Below are 16265 nucleotides of genomic sequence, written 5' to 3' on the forward strand. Positions count from 1 at the left end.
TTGCAGAACGTCTTCTTGCAGTTTTTTTAAATCTTCTTCGAGCAAGTGATTTGTTTCCGTGTCTTGGAAGCTTGCTGTTAAAGACATTTTTAATTTTTGTTTTCTTTACCCGAGTAACCTGGAAAATTTTGTAATAATAAAGGTACCTGGACAACAAAATGCCTGAACTTTAATTCTCAATCTAAATAAATGATATTCTTTGTGACGTAAAAATGTTTTGTTATGCCTGAGTAAGCACAACAATGGAAACTTCCCAATGACATGACAAAGCGGAGATGAGTGTGATCAGCGGCGATTCAGCTTTGTTTAAACGAACTAACTGAATGCTTAAAGGATTTTAACAGTTCTTACCGTGTCTGTGTTTCGGTTCACAGAAAAAGAAAAACGCGGTTCAGTTTGTAATGTATTTTTTCTTTATCTATGCAGGAAGATAACCAAAAACATAAATACAAGTGGTTGGTTCACTTTCAAGTTATATTCAGTCTGACTGAATTGGCAGAAAAAAAATATCATAAAATGCCACAAAAGTTACACGGCTCTCTAAAGAAAAGTGAAACCGGCAATTCACCAAGACCAAATCGTACTTCATGTCTTCGAACTCGACAGAAAGAGAGCAGCAAGGATTCTGTTGGTAAGTTAAAATGTATCGATTACACTTTCTAACACAATTAAATTCAAATTCAAAAAAGATTAGTTTTGAAAGTTGCAGTTGAGGAAATGTTTTTATGTGTGTATGTTATGCAAACTATTACTGTACATTTGTGTTTTCATGCTTTCATGTATTGCCTTGTTGACACAACACGTTATTATGTTACATTTTTACAATTTTTAGAGTCAAGAAGCAGCTCACCATCCCACACTATATCACCATTTTCATCACGAAGAAGCTCTTGTGACGAAATAGTTGTTTTTCCTGACAAAAAAGAGCCAAAGTCTTCTCCTCCGGTATTTGTCATTTACAGTTTCTAAAAAATGTTTAACTCTTAGCCAGGGTGGAATTGCCTTATGCCAAAGCAAGCTAAATATACATGGACTGAATTTTTAATGCCTACTATCTATTAGTGCTAATGATTGTTTGTTTGGATTTGATGCAGGTTGCATCCAAAGATAATTTTACGAAATATGCAACTGTTTAAAACACAGCTCATGTTGACAATATTTTATGTGCACATTGATGTGTAACAACACAAGACTTTCATTTATTTGTATTTATGAGTTTGGTGTGTGCAGGAATCGCCCCATCAACGTTGTTGTGTGCCTGACGACAACCAAATACGTAGTTGCGGCTCATCACACGGTGACACTAACAACATGTCCCACTCAAAACGAGGTTTGCCAAATGTTTACCCTAAGTGTCACTTGCTTACACTGTGTTTATATTTGATTGCCAAATGTGACAATAATTCAACATGATTTTTGAACAGATATTTTTTGTGCATTTAGCAGTCACCAAGAAGAATGAACGAGACAAGAAAATGGTTATTTGTGTCGATGACACAAGATTTGTTGTGGAGAAAAACCTATTTGCAACAAAACCTGACACGATGCTAGCAAAGTGAGTGCCTTACTCTTCTTCAAATCATCTTATTTAAACAATATTGACCCAATTCCAAACAGGCAAATTAACAAGCAATTGTTTGTCAGTTGTTCATTTGCTGACTGTCATGAATAAATATTGATTATCAATCAATCCATAAAATTCCATGTTCATACAGAATGTTTAGCACCAGTATGGTAGAAAGAGAATGGACAAAGCCAAATGAGCGTGGGGAGTATGAAGTGGGTGAAGGTACCTCGGCCATCATATTTAAAGCATTGTTGGTATGTTAATGTTCAGTTGAAACTGATTCTGATTGCTTTAATGGTGTTAACAATTATAATTTTTTCAAAAAGGAATACTACACTCAAGGCATGGTCATTTGTCCACCAGGTGTGGCTGTTCGAGATCTCAGAAATGCCTGTGAATATTTTCTCATCCCTTTCAGCCACGAAACAATTAAATGTGCCAATCTTGGTAGGTTCGCAAGCTTTGATCAATTTTTGTAATTATTTGTAGTTTGACAAGTAACTGTTTTCTTGTTAGGTGCCTTTATGCATGAGGTATCTAATGATGGAGCAAGGCTTAAGTTCTTGGGCTTTCTCGATAATGATATTTTGCCGATTATGGTGAAGGTTGCACAGGTAAGCACCCCACAGTCACACTTTAAAAACAATACTGTTTTGACATAAAAGTTTAGAAAACCTCAACAAAAATTAGAACTTCAAATTAACCAAGTGGTAGTGGACGTGGTACGAAACATTGTAACACTAGTTTAAAAAATTACCTAGTTTTTGTTGGACTTAAGGCTGTCGGAGATTCTCCTGTTCTTAAATTTTTATGAAAGTGACGAAAACTAACAAATTGAGTAAACATGGTTGGTAAGCGCTGTATTTAGACATTCATTTTGACCTACTTATATTTTACAATACCAACCAAAAAAATTGTATGTTCGTATTATGTATATACACAAAGCTTTGACTGATACATACCCAAACATTACCACAAGGTACGCTGCAGGAAATTAGCCGAAGCTGAATGTAGGATGTGTAGTGCTGTGATCCACTTTACTTATTTTCAACTGAATTATTCACGTTCACAGTGCGGTGATCGCGAATGTCACATAGTGGTGCTCACGGATGATGACAACGTCGAGTGGGATCCAAATTTTCCTCCACAAATGGGGGAAGAATATACGGAGACAATACGAAGCACACAATTACATCGATTCCTCAAGTACATCGAAAATCGCGAAGTGGCCAAAAGTGTCCTGAAGGAACGGGGCTTGAAGAAAATTAAATTAGGAATTGAAGGTGACGTGAAGCTGCTGTTATCTTTGCCAGACTGTGTGGGCAATGTCGCTGTGTTTTTGCCTCTGTGTAAATCGCGCTTTGATAATGATTGTCCATGTTGTCTATAAAAGTCCGTGACCGAGACGAGACCTGTTGACGTACCTATGAATGCGTAATATATATATGTTAAGCATAATTTTGTCGACTATATTTTCCGTTTATAATTGTAACTAACTTACAAATGTATAGTTTTTGGCACGCACTTTAACCTGCAATGCGCTATGAGCTAAAACCACAAACCACACACGGAGAAGGGACTATCTACAAATTAGGTGCAATGCCATTGGGTAAAATGCTGCCACAACGGTATTTTCCTGTACGGTATGCAGACAACAGCCAACTTCACGCTACCACATGTTAACAGGTTACCCGATATCGATGGATCAAGTAAAACGGCGAAGCAGTGGCAGACAGGAGGTTATTTACGACTACGTGCAGCGATCGTTCATCGCAATGTCGTGGGAGAAAGAGGAAAGTAAGTCTCGTCACGTCGACTTCCAATGCGTCAACAAGTCGAAGAGCATCACTAACTTGGTTGCAGCCGCCGCCGATACCCCACAGGACCATGGGCTGCTGGTATGTTGCATTGTTATGGTTTTGATTGGATGTTGAGACGTGTCGTCGCCTTTAGTTCAGAGATTCCAATGACAATTTTAAGCAATATCGATACGTTTGGTGCAGCCTCCTAAGCGTAAGTTGCTGTAAATGTTTGAAACTATTTGTTTTACCTTTTACGCATGGTAACTTTTTCATCCACTAAAAAGCACGTTCCATTTTTTCAATATTCAGCTGATTCAAGCTGAAGCGGAGTTGAACGAACCAAACTTGGCCTTACGCGACGAAATGGAATCAGAAGAGAACGATTGAATGAATCCCTGGATCAAGTGGAAGCTTTGGACATTCTTACTGACGCGCAAAAAGCTGCTTGAATCGCAGAATTCCTCGGTGTCTTTTTTTAATTTCTACAAAGTTGGTTTTTGTGCTAACTTAATATTGTTTACATTTTCATGCTAATTTGAATATGTTTATTAGAGCAACAATTCAGTTTAAAGTTCATATTTAAATGCTTTCCTTAAAATGTAGGCATACTTTTTAGACTCATAATATGTCCACAACCCCATTGGTTACTTTATTCGTCCATGTTAAATAGAGGACAACTTGGTACGTCCGTCAACTTCTTCATTTATTTTTTCCAGCCTAATTAAAGGAGTTGAAATATCTTAATCAATTGTTTGCAGTAACTGACTGTGGAACTTTATTTTCCGTGCGGTGTTTATTTTAAGCCGATATGTAGCATGGCGTTATGCGTGTTTTTCTTCTTCACTACAATGTGCTTCTCCGTACTACTGGTTTCTTCATATTGTCATTTCAGACCATTTAGCAAAATCGCGTCCAGAATAAGGGTGAATAAGTAATCCCGAACAAAAAACGAATCAATTTCTGATCGGTCCACACATAATTTCTCACATAACGTATTTTAAATTGCCGTTTACAAAAAAAAGCTGATTTTCGGGTGCTATATTGTCAAAGAAACGATGTATTTAAAATTTGTTTGGTAAAAAGCAGGATGAATATGTTCAACCACTTTGCTGTTTTTGCTTCCTTGATATTTTTTCTGACATTCTCCATGATTTTTCGCCTAAGATTTTTCCCCTTCTCGCATAAAATTATATTTGCGCCCAAATACACTGCATCAACATTACAACTTAACTCACAAAATACAAACTGAGCGTATTTACATTAAAAAACATTATCGAAATGGGGTCCGATCTCAGCACAAACGAATGTTCTTTGCGGGTATAAAAAAATTGTTTTAAAGACGAAAGAATTAGGCATATGCCTTGCTGGTGCACACATACGGGGTAATTTGCAAGTGCAGCCTTAATTCGTTTCATGCCAAACCCACACAGTACAAATGGTGTGAACTCTGCCCTACTTCGAACACGAACATGGTTCAATAAACTTTACACCGCCTTCTTTATTTGTTGAGTTTAAGGTTAATGTGTCTCGAGTAGCCGGTGGCTCGAATTTCCAAATCGTTCCCGAGCTTTCTCTTCACGTTTGCACCAACACCCAACACACGTAGGCTACCTTTGTTCCACGCCTCTCTTCTTCAATGCCAAGTTCCAGGATTAAGACAAAATGTGTTTGAAACAAATATTAACCGATGTTTCCAATCAGTCGTTTTATCAAATTTTCGTATCGGACAAAAAAATACCTGAATTAGGATTTGTACGCGAAGAAATGGAATCAGAAGAGAACGATTGAATGAATCCTTGGATAAAGTGAAAGCTTTGTACATTCTTGCTGACGCGCAAAAAGCTGCTTGAATCGCAGAATTCCTCGGTGTTTTTTTTAATTTCTACAAAGTTGGTCTTGTGCAAACTTATATTGTTTACTTTTCCATGCTAATTCTAAAATGTTTATTAGAGCAACAATTTAAGTTAAAGTTCCTATTTAAATGTTTCCTAAAATGTAGGCGTACTTTTAGACTCACAATATGCCCACAACCCTATGAGCTAGCCTACTTATTCGTCCAGAGGACAGAGGACAACTTGGTAGGCTACGTCTGTCAAGAATGTAGAACTATTTTCCATGTGGTGTTTCTTTCAAGTCGATATATGTAGCATAGCGTTTTGCGTTTTTTCTCCTTCACTGCAATGTGCTTCTCCGTTTTCTTCATATTAGCAAAGTGTCCATCTAAATAGCCTATGTAATTTTCATATTAGGCTACTAAAAACCTTGTGCCAAACGCTTTCATAAGGTTGATTTCGTGAGGTAAAAATATATTCATTGTTACATTTACATAAGGGTGAACGAGTAATTAACAGCAGAAATGAATCTATTTATATTTATGCCATCATGAAAAATTTCTCACATTATAGGCTAAACTTCCAAATTGACACGTACAAAAAGGCAATGTTTTGGTGCTACTTTAGCTGTTAAGAAAATTTTGGTTTAAGGGCGCTATGGGTCAAACCCACTAAGTCAGAAGTCGGCTACATATTGCATACAAAGAGCTAATTAGACCTGTTTTGCAACTAAACCATGCTCAGGGCCGCATAACCTAAGTTGGCGGATATTTTTTGCCCCTTTATTGCAAACAAAACAAGATGAGCGTCTCTATAACATTAGCACAATGTAAGGCCCAGCCAAACACTTCGAAGTAATAAATGTGGATTATTCATTAAGGCCTCTCCAGTTTTATTAAAAATGAGATTTTTGCCTCTGTAAACTTAAACTCCACCCTGCTTTAACTCTTAAGTGACTTTGAGACATGGGTGTTCTAAATAGTACCTACCTCGTTTTTCAAGAATATATAAGTGTATTCAATTTCTGACCGATTACGTCGATAAACTACGCCAGGGTTCTGCAAGCATGAGAGCCGTTTGCAGACGGAGCGGGAATAAAGGGCGTTTCGAGGTGTGGTACTGTTCAGTATATTTGACAAAAGTGCCATTTGTTATTGCGTCAAAGTTTGATTATATTTAAGAGAAGGATAAACCATCAGGCAAACAAGGCGTATGTTTTGAAGCCAACCAAAAAAACAGGCCACCAGAATAATGGGTAAATGGCCAACGCGTCGAAAGTTAGCTCCTTTTCGTCCTTCACAGTAGACTCGAGCGCCAATAAAGGGCGTGTCGGGGGTGTGGCATGAGTTTGTTATTGCGTCGCTTTTATGTGTAACAGCATAGCACAGCAAATTGTTTGCTGCAAAGGATTTGGAAGGCAAACGTTTTGAAGTGGTAAGTGGTCGCCATAACCCAATATCCACATAGTCTAGGCTAGAGGTGCTGGAATATAATAAAGTTTGGAATTGCCGAGATGGTTTTTCTTGTGCATACGTTGCATAAGCAAGTTTTTACAAAATTTGTTTGTATATATATTTTATTTCATACTTTTGCAACTACCCATTTCAATTCTGCAACAGTTTTGGCATTGTCAGAAAGGTTGTGTCACATAGTGTATTTTGTATGAAAATCATAGAATCAGAAATCTGCAACATCAACAGCTTGTAAAGTTTCAGGTCCATAGTGTATGTTAGCAGAGATATTAGTTGTGATTCTAAATGACTATTTTGATTTTATTGAAATTAATTTGATTGGATTCATATCAACTTCATTTTGTTGATTCAAGTTTTAACTTTGGTTACTAGTGTAAATAATAGACATTGCAACTACCATAATTACCAAACTAAATTATAAGGTCGTCGCATCATAGTTAGTGCTCAATCTCACTTTCCTTCTACGTGTGTGGGAGTTACTTCTTTATTTCTTGTTTTGAATCATTCAAAACCATTAAGAATTGCATTTTGTCCGACAAAAGGACGAATATGTACCTTGGTGTCAAATATATACCTAAGTGTTATGAATTTTTCTTTTAAACTAATTTTTATTTTTGGGAAATAACTCATTAAACATGTTTACATGTTTTAGTTTTTTTAGTTACTTTGTAGGTTGTATGTTTTAAGAATAATATAACTTTACAAATAATATATTGGAATGAACTTCTGAAGTAAGCATGTTTGTTATAAATGTTTTGGTATGAATTACCCTGCATATTGTCTAGGTTTATGACAGACATTGGATAATGCAGAGCACATCTGAATGGGTATATAGTTTATGTAATGATAGTTTACTTTTCTGTAGTTTTGAAAGGATTTTGGTATTTATTTTTCTAAACTGCCTTTTCATGATTTTGAAACAAAAATTTTACAACCAAACTTTGAAAATATGAATCTGTTGTAAAAATTGTAAGCCACACAGCCTTTTTTTTCTTTTTATTAAGAATCAACATAAAGCAGTTTTCATTACGGACACTGATGAAAAGCATATTACCGCTGAAAAATTGAACCAACTTTTTCACGATGTGAAAGACATGCCCGTTGCTATTTATTCCATTGCTGGAGCATTTCGAAAGGGAAAATCATTCATGCTTAATATGTTTATAAAGTACCTTGGAACATTGGAAAGGCACACAGTAATACAAATAAACAATTCTTTGGATATCAGATGATATCTGATGTATAGTCACAAAAGCTTCATTTTTGCTTTGATCAGAGTTTTACTACCTTCTTTAGTCCCAAAAGAGTCATATATGAAAAATTATTATTTTACTGCAGGGTAGTTGCAGAGGCTGGATGGAAACTCCTAATGTAGAATCAAACGGATTTTCATCACAAGGTGGCATGAATGCTGACACTCAAGGAATATTAATCTACAGCAAATGGTTTAATTTGGCAGACAGCAAAGGACAGAGGGTATGAAAAATAAATATAAAATATTTTGTGTAACTCGCTGTTTTGGGATTTTAATACATTATTTTGTGTAACTGTTTTTTTTTCTGTTGTATCAATAATGTTATAGCAATATTGGTTGTTATGACAAATGTGCAGTTATGCTTTTCTTTGATTTTAACTTCGAGGTGAATGTCTATAAATAAAGGCATTACTCATGAAAAAAAATATTTTCTGATAGTAATACCTTGTTTCATATTTCCACAACACAGTTAAACTTGCCAACCGTTGGAAAGAGTGATGTACAGACAATGTGCACATTAAAAATATTGGCGCCACACATGAATTGTTATGTTGTCTATGAAATACATGTTGATTTTTCAGGTTGCTTTGTTTCTTATGGACACCCAGGGGATATTTGATGAGAGGTCAAAAATGGCAAAATGTTCAGCAATATTTGGTTTAAGTACACTGATAAGTTCATTGCAAATATACAATATCTCTTATCAAATACAAGCAGATGACCTTCAGTACCTACAGGTAGAAAATCATTCTGAAAGAGTTTTAAATGTTTTCTTATTCTTGCTTTGTTTTTAGTTGTTTACCGACTTTACCAAATCTATACAATCACAAAACCATAATACAACATCAAGTGAAAAGCCCTTTCAAGTAATTGTTGTGTTTTTATTGGCCTTTGCCAACATTTTTAAATTATTAATATTACAAATTTAAAACAGAGTTTGTGTTTCTTAATTCGTGACTGGCAACATGTATCTGTTGGTTTTGGTTGGAAAGGCGGAAAAACAGTTTTGGAGAAGAGTCTTGATGTTGATGAAACAGAATATGATGAGTTTGCTAGTGTAAAACTACACATAAAAAATTCTTTTGATGACGTATTTTGCTATACTTTGCCTTATCCTGGAAGAATGGTAGCTGAGTGGGAAGGTAGCAGTAAGGGGATTGCTACCAAAGGTAAATGGATACCAATTATAACACTTTGTTTCCTGTAGCTATATATTTGTTGCAGACATGGGCGATTCCTTCAAAGAACATGTGCATGCATTAGTAGAAGACTTGTTTTCACCTGAGAAATTGGTCATTAAAAAGATTGGAGGGAAACCAGCCACTGGGGTAAACCTAGTTGATTTCATTCAAGCCGCTGTGACTGAAATTCGATCCAACAAAACACTGCAAATACAACCACTATTTGAGGTAGGTAATTGTTTTCTTGGTTTATTGGTTGAAACCGGAATATCTTGCTTTGTTAAATCAGTTCACCTTTTTTAATCTTTATACAATTTAAACTACGTAGAGTGCAGCTGAACAAGTGGCAGGCAAAGTTTTTGATGATTGCACAAGTCTTTGCGAAAATACACTGCGCTCTAAAAGTGTAAGCAATTGCCTTTGTTGACGATATTCATGCTGTGGTCACGTAAATGAAAATTTTATGTTTTGAAGGTTGATAAAGCTTACCATAAAGAAACTGAGATTACGTCGATAAATCATGAAATACAGCAAGATGTAGATGTTCTTTTTAACTCCAGAATGTTGTTGGGCAATAATGACTTTAAAAGTGACTTGCGTAAAAAAATAAACCAACAACTTGAAGCACAGTTTTTAAACTTCCAACACAAAAACACCAACAAATTGGTAATGTTAATTTGTGGTAATAAGGTTTTTCTGTATATCTCATCCTATTATTGATATTTCAGAACAAGATAAAGCAGCTTTTAGGCAAATATTTAGATTCTGTCATACAAGAGTATGAAACAAAACTTGCAAAGGTAAATTCTCGGACGGCAGTAGGGATGGACAATTAACATTAAGGAATCTGAGATATTCAAATACTAAACTCTTCTGATCAAATTTGTAGTTCAAATCTAATGATGGGATAGGATTTGTTTTAAAAAAGCTTTATCATGGTATTTTGTGTCCTATTTTGTTAATACATATTGTTAACACAAAATAGGGCAATGAAGCAGAGAAAAATAGAATAGGATTTGATATTCTCAATACCAATTAATTATTGTGGAATGCTCTACAAGAGTGCTTTATGTATGTTAATATTACCAATTTTCCAGTGAAAATGAAATTGCAACAGTAAATCTCTACACAAACAAATTTCATATGGTTTTAGTTGTTTGACCCTTGTTTTAGAAACTTTAAAACTTAGAAGAAATCAAACAGAACATGCAATTTACTGTAGTTTTTAATGTATTTAGGATTTTTTTGCCGAATCAAATGATATGGCTAATGTAGACAATGAACAGGATACATTTATCCATGGCACACTCGAGAAGTTTGAACAAGAGAATTGTGAGTTGGATGACGAGCTCAAGGAGGAGTATACAAACCGACTGAAAACATCTTTACATCAAAAGTTTGTTGAACTGGAAACCTCTCACAATTTACAGCAGGTGTTGAAAAATTTAACCAGCCTTTAAAACCCATGACTTTTACATGAGAATTATTTTAGCTTAAAATACAACCACACATGGAAGGTCTTGTATCCAGATCACTGGATGTTTTCAAAAAGAAAATTATTGTTTCTGTAAGTGCTTTTGTTGTACTCAAAAGAAAAAAAAATTATGGGCCCAGCGCTAAATTTGGGTCTGAAACCTTAAAATATCTAATTCATCTCTTAAGTTTTCTGAACAGAAATACATTGACGATGCTGAATTTAATGCTATTGTTGAATCAGCAAAGCAGTTGGTTCTGAATAAATTCAAAGAGGGTTCAAATATATATGAAGAAAAGTTTGTCAAACGTTATCTGAAACAGTTAAATGTAAACATGACCTTGTGGGAAAACACAGTTAATGAAAAGAGAAAAAAGGTAATTCATTAAAATTGCCTTCACATACAATGTATTAAAGCGCTTAACATTGTCATTGCAAACTTGTGTCCGCATAAAAATCTCTTGTACTTTCATGTACACCATTTACTTGGGACAACCATAGTAATTTTATTGTTCATCACAGATGAAATCTCATGATAGGATGCCTGCTATTTTGTCTGAAGCAAAATCGCGCTACAAGAACAAACAGTCAGTAAGTTTAAATGAATGAAAGCCTACAAAAGAATCTATGATATTCCTCACATTGATTGGTTTTATTTCTGTTTGTCCTATGTACAAGAGGGTTTTACAATCAAAAGCCACAAAATATATTGTTCAAACTGTGGTTTACTCGTAGTGTGCAGAATGCTTTACAGCAAACTATATTATGATATAGCATTATGTTTGCAGCACCTTTAACCTATTCTTTATAATACAACATAAGTCATCTTATCATGGCTTATTTCTTCTCAAAAAACAAAAACATGTCAATATTTTATAAAATACAGTGTTGGTTACAGGAACTTTGGTCTGGTGATTTGCACCTAGATCGCAAAGGGTTACTTGAATTACATAAAGAGTGCTGTAGGTATGCCAAGACCTATGTTGAAGATGATCTTGAAGTGTGTGACAAGGAAAACCTGGAATTACATCTTGCCAATTTTTTTGAGAAACAAAGCGAAATTGCAAATTCTAAAAATGAGCACATCGAGGCAATTGTTGTTTGTTGTTGTGCTACAAAATGCAATGTTTTATTTGTTTTTTATATTTACAGAAAAGGTTGCATAAAACATATGAAATGACATTTGAAAGGTGCATAAAGCTATACTGTGATGAAATGAACCAGGTATACAGTCATTTTTTCTTTTTATGTTTATGAATAAACACTTAGTAAATCAATAGACCAAATATCATGAAAGCTTAATTTTTCTTCATTAGGGTGTTTTCCAAAAAGTGTTTACTACTTTCTCTGTTCTCGGGTGTTACTTAAAACACAATATGCCTGCTAGAAATATGGAGTAGACTTATTGGGCATGGCATAGCACATTTTATGTTTTCGTATGCTTTGCAAGTAAAACCCACAAACTGGGTTCATTTAACAATGATAATGCCCCTTTTAGGTATAACTTCCTTTGTGTTTTTTCTGACAGTACATGCATCGAAACATGGTTGTCACTAAATTAAATTTTTTTTAGGTAAATTGGAATGAAATTAGTTTACAGGATTTTTGCAAGAACCATGTAAAAACTAAAAATAGCGTAGTAGAAAGGTTTACCAACAATACAAAAGACATAAAAAACTTTGATGAAGAACACATGGGTTATGTTGAACGTCTGCAGCAGAACATTGATTTAAAATATTACAAAAACTGGAGTTTCTTACTTTGCAAGGTAAATACAATTAGCATATCTGTGGTTAATATATTATCAAAAGATATCAAAAGTGCGAGGCTATTTCATAACCACACTGCCACAAACCGAATGACTTTTGTGATTGTTAAGCTACCACATGGTAATTCTTTACCCATATTTTTTAGTCGTATAACAATGAGGGAAAATATTTTGACAGATAGCATGGAAAGTGACTATAGCAGTGCTGTTTTTGTACAATTACTTTTTTGTACTACTACTAAGAGTACTACAATTTATGCAGTGTAATTGTTTTCTATCCATGTAAAGCATTGTTAAATGCATTTGTTAAAGATAATTTGGAATGGAGCGCATGACACTTGGACTGCCTTCTGCAACTACATTTCCAAGGTAACAACAACTGCCAAATTTAATTTTCTGTGAATTACTTAACACTGACTTCCATTTGACTAAAATTGTTTCCTGTTATTGATAACATATAACCAGTCTACAAAATAAACAAACATAATTTTGTTGTTGAAAGATGCTTGTCTGACATGTACACTATTCACTTCGAATATGGCGCTTTAAATTAAGACGTCGCTTAACAGAGCAAAAAAAATTATTTTACAACAGTAGCAGCCTAATTTTTTATGCATGAAAAATGTTGTTGTGCAAAAATTCAAGTGCATTGATTTAGAAAATTGCAAGCCATCTTGCTGACGAAAACATGGAAGAGATTCTATTTGCATACCAGTTCCAGATGAAAAAGGTAGATAGTTATCAGCCATGTGCAATGTAATAGTTCATCATTCATATGCATTGTGATTGTCATTTTGTAGTTGTGTTCGGAAGGGTATGTTGACCAATCAACACTGGAGGCAAAGCACGCCATGGTGCTGAAAGCTGTAAAGATAAGGTTTAAAATTTTGTCAGAACAACAGTCCTTTTATGAATTAAGAAATTACGAGGGGGAACTTTTAAAAAAAGTGTTATCCAACTGGTCAAAAATCTGTGCAGAAAACTATCAGTTGTTGGTACGTATAAAGGAAGCACTAAAACATCCGCATTATGTTTGTACCTGGGCATATTAAAAAGGCTTAAACGGTCAGTAGTCTTTTACATATGAAAGTGTTTGATTTCTATGCTTTGTGACCGATTCCAGATCTGCAACCGATTTTGTTGTGTAATGTATAATTCAAGTGCCATGAATAATGAAAAGCAAATAGCAATTTAAACATGTGTATTTAGAAACAAGCTGAACAGCAATTTAAGTTGAAACGAGACCCACTTTTGAAAGACTATGCAACACAACTAAAAAAGGTATTTTGAGGATCCTGTTGTCAACTTGCCTACACAGATTTTATGTTTTAAATTCTGTTTACAATGGGATGAAGATTGCATATCTGTATTCCAATGAAAAAGTTTTGCATATCGGAAAAGTCCCAAAGCAATTAGTGATGCATGGGGGTCAAGTTTATGGCTAAATGAACTCCTATACATGTGCTGTTTCTGCTCTGGCAAATTTGAGCATGTTTTGGACAGTTTTAATGGGGTATTAGCTTTTGGCAAACTGCTGGGTGTTAAAATTATGTCAAAATTGTAGCACAAATATATGCTGCATTTACAAACATTGGTCCATCATACCCGATTTTATCATTTAGGGTCCAATCATTCGCGATTTTATAAAACGTTTAGTCCAAATCTGATCATTCTGACCAAATTTGGTTGCTGGACAAATAGATTAGCTGCCCCATAGGCAAAGGAATTGTTTTGTTTTTTGTGCAAGTTCCATCTTTCCTTTACACAATGACATTAACTTTAGCTGCTAAATTATATATTAAGCAACCGCCCATGGCATTTAATTGCCATATAGATCTCGAAGTGACCAGGCAGCATTCAAATATCTAATAGAACTGATGTTTCATTCAGAAAGTGTCAACATGTCCCGAAACTACAGAATTTGGTGATTTTGCTGAAAAGAAAAAATGTGAAACACTTAAAAAATTTGACAAATTGGACACAAAACATTTTCATGAGGAAATTATTGAGTTAAGAGAGAACTTTTTGAAGGATTTGCAGTGTGAGTACAGATCAAGTGAAGAAAAACTCTATCAAAAAAAGGTATGTAGACCCTGTGATTAATTGCTGTGATAAGTTTGATTGAATGCATTTTGCAGAAAGTTCTGACAAGAAATGCAGAACAACATGCTGTTGAGGCGGAAAGAATTTTTCATGAAGACCTAAAAATTGTATTTAAACTGATTTTATCTACATAGCATTTCCTTTTGCAAAACTTTGTTTTCCGCTCAGATCAATGATTGGCAAATGGAAGAACACAAACTGAATGACCTGTTAGCAAAAACTGAGCAAAAAACACTGCAACAATTTAATCAAAACACTGGTGGAGTACCTGATCATGTGCTAGGACCTATACGAAAAAGTCTCCAGGCACGTTTGGCCGAGGAAAAAAAAGATCACCAGAATAAAAACTCTGATCACGAAGTAAATTTATTGAGGATTGGATGATAAGTGCGTTGCAAATGTTATGATGTTTGCAGGTCAACATACAGATGTTTTGTAAGAATGCAAAAACAAAAGCTGTGTTGCTCATGAAGGAGAAGCTGCGCGAAGTAAAATGCTTTATTTATAAATGGTGTTCAGAACATTAGTTTGTCGCGTTAATTGTCTCCAGATACCAAGTAGCGAAGTCAACATACTAAATGCAGCAGATGTAGCAACCAGTGCGATGGATCAGTCTTTTCAGGCTTACAAAGTACAGCTGAAACAATATCAAAGGGAACGAAGGGGTTTTGACGTCCAGCCGTTCGTACGTGATACCCATGAATGCTTGGAAACAATCAGGAAGGAATTTGTGGCCAACGTAGAAGACAAACAGGTTATTCCGAATTAAACCTGGTAGCTAGCATGCAGGCTAAACGTTAAACAACCTCACTTTGACTGTTTTTATGAATCCCAATATCATTTCTTACATAAAAAGGTACTTGAATAAGTGGGACTGATGACAGTAAATTATTATCTCGGATTTCAAAGGACTCGTGTCGATTAAATCTAAAAATTCAAGTGCACAACAATGTCTTAGAAATTATTCCAGTCCTTAATTATGGACCAGATGTAATTTAAGCGTCGTGGGTTTCAAAATATATCAGACAATAACTTCTGGACTTCAGATATCATCTATTTGTTTAGGAAAATATTCATTTCCAACAAATATGTAGTTGTTCAGAATTGTATTAATCCTAATTTTGCACTTCGTCGATTGTCCTATGTCTCTGTTATCTTGACTTTGTTATTTTAACTGTGATCTTATTGCCCACGTACCTACTGTGATCTTATCGTTTTTGTTTTTGCTCTACAAAAGTGTTTGGCGGCCTCAGACAAATGGTGCCACTTTTTGCTCTGGTCGTAAATTCTGAACATGACTAGTACTTAGTTTTGCGCTGTTGCCGCTAACCATACAATTGTACAGTTTATACCCAACTGTAGCAGGTCTTTTTGCGAAAACCGAACAAAGTTTTATTCGCATCTGCATTATTGACAGGCTTGCTTACTGTTTAGTTGGGTCAGAGGACGTTCATAAATTTGTTTGGTGGACATGCGGCATGAGTGACCGGTAGATAGCGATAAAATAGTCTCATGGTGGTCAATGTGAAGAGAGCTTGTGGTCAAACCTTTACTGATTACGACGCCACTGTCAGAGAATTGTGAAGTCTGTCAACTTCACGCCTTGCGTGCCCCAAATCTGATGACGTTTTACTGCTGAAGAGTTCAAGATCGACAACGTGTATTTTCAAAAAATAAAATATCCAACCTTCTCGCGTTGCTGTAGATTGTTGTTTGAGCCTTGTTTAATTAAAAGACCAACGGTAAATATTAATTCTATGCTAGTTTGTCATCAGGATACTTTAAATAGTGTTGAAGAAAATACCGTATAT

General features: G+C 35.1%; 2 protein-coding genes across 10 annotated transcripts; both read left to right on the forward strand.

The window, feature by feature from the left end:
• The first annotated feature begins 430 nt into the window (after window positions 1-430).
• On the forward strand, window positions 431-4773 carry LOC145910255 (BTB/POZ domain-containing protein 10-like). Of its 2 annotated transcripts, none has more exons than XM_082997315.1 (10): window positions 431-631; window positions 833-945; window positions 1231-1330; window positions 1447-1555; window positions 1716-1821; window positions 1894-2014; window positions 2084-2181; window positions 2640-2850; window positions 3254-3465; window positions 3679-4773. In XM_082997315.1, exons 1-10 carry the CDS (start codon window positions 517-519, stop codon window positions 3754-3756), a joined length of 1263 nt encoding a protein of 420 aa, XP_082853441.1. In that variant the 5' UTR covers window positions 431-516; the 3' UTR covers window positions 3757-4773. The 2 variants fall into 2 exon arrangements, with proteins under 2 accessions (XP_082853441.1, XP_082853440.1); XM_082997314.1 differs by having other exon boundaries at window positions 1444-1555; window positions 3679-4771.
• Window positions 4774-6524: 1751 nt separating this feature from the next.
• LOC145910518 (uncharacterized) lies at window positions 6525-16145 on the forward strand. 8 transcript variants are annotated; one of them, XM_082997663.1, is made up of 28 exons: window positions 6572-6635; window positions 7459-7500; window positions 7678-7869; window positions 8012-8149; window positions 8510-8665; window positions 8723-8794; window positions 8863-9097; window positions 9153-9337; window positions 9438-9515; window positions 9584-9775; window positions 9838-9909; window positions 10348-10542; window positions 10602-10676; window positions 10772-10960; window positions 11106-11174; window positions 11482-11673; window positions 11736-11807; window positions 12157-12351; window positions 12664-12720; window positions 13010-13081; window positions 13152-13346; window positions 13561-13632; window positions 14242-14433; window positions 14490-14561; window positions 14623-14814; window positions 14871-14942; window positions 15005-15208; window positions 15889-16145. In XM_082997663.1, exons 2-28 carry the CDS (start codon window positions 7480-7482, stop codon window positions 15934-15936), a joined length of 3504 nt encoding a protein of 1167 aa, XP_082853789.1. In that variant the 5' UTR covers window positions 6572-6635; window positions 7459-7479; the 3' UTR covers window positions 15937-16145. The 8 variants fall into 8 exon arrangements, 7 of the variants coding, with proteins under 7 accessions (XP_082853794.1, XP_082853789.1, XP_082853790.1 ...); XM_082997664.1 differs by lacking the exon at window positions 6572-6635 and adding an exon at window positions 7079-7404 and having other exon boundaries at window positions 15872-16145; XM_082997662.1 differs by lacking the exon at window positions 6572-6635 and adding an exon at window positions 7079-7404.
• The last annotated feature ends 120 nt before the right edge of the window (window positions 16146-16265 follow it).

Source organism: Ascidia mentula, chromosome 8, assembly GCF_947561715.1.
Source record: "Ascidia mentula chromosome 8, kaAscMent1.1, whole genome shotgun sequence".
Taxonomy (NCBI): domain Eukaryota; kingdom Metazoa; phylum Chordata; class Ascidiacea; order Phlebobranchia; family Ascidiidae; genus Ascidia; species Ascidia mentula.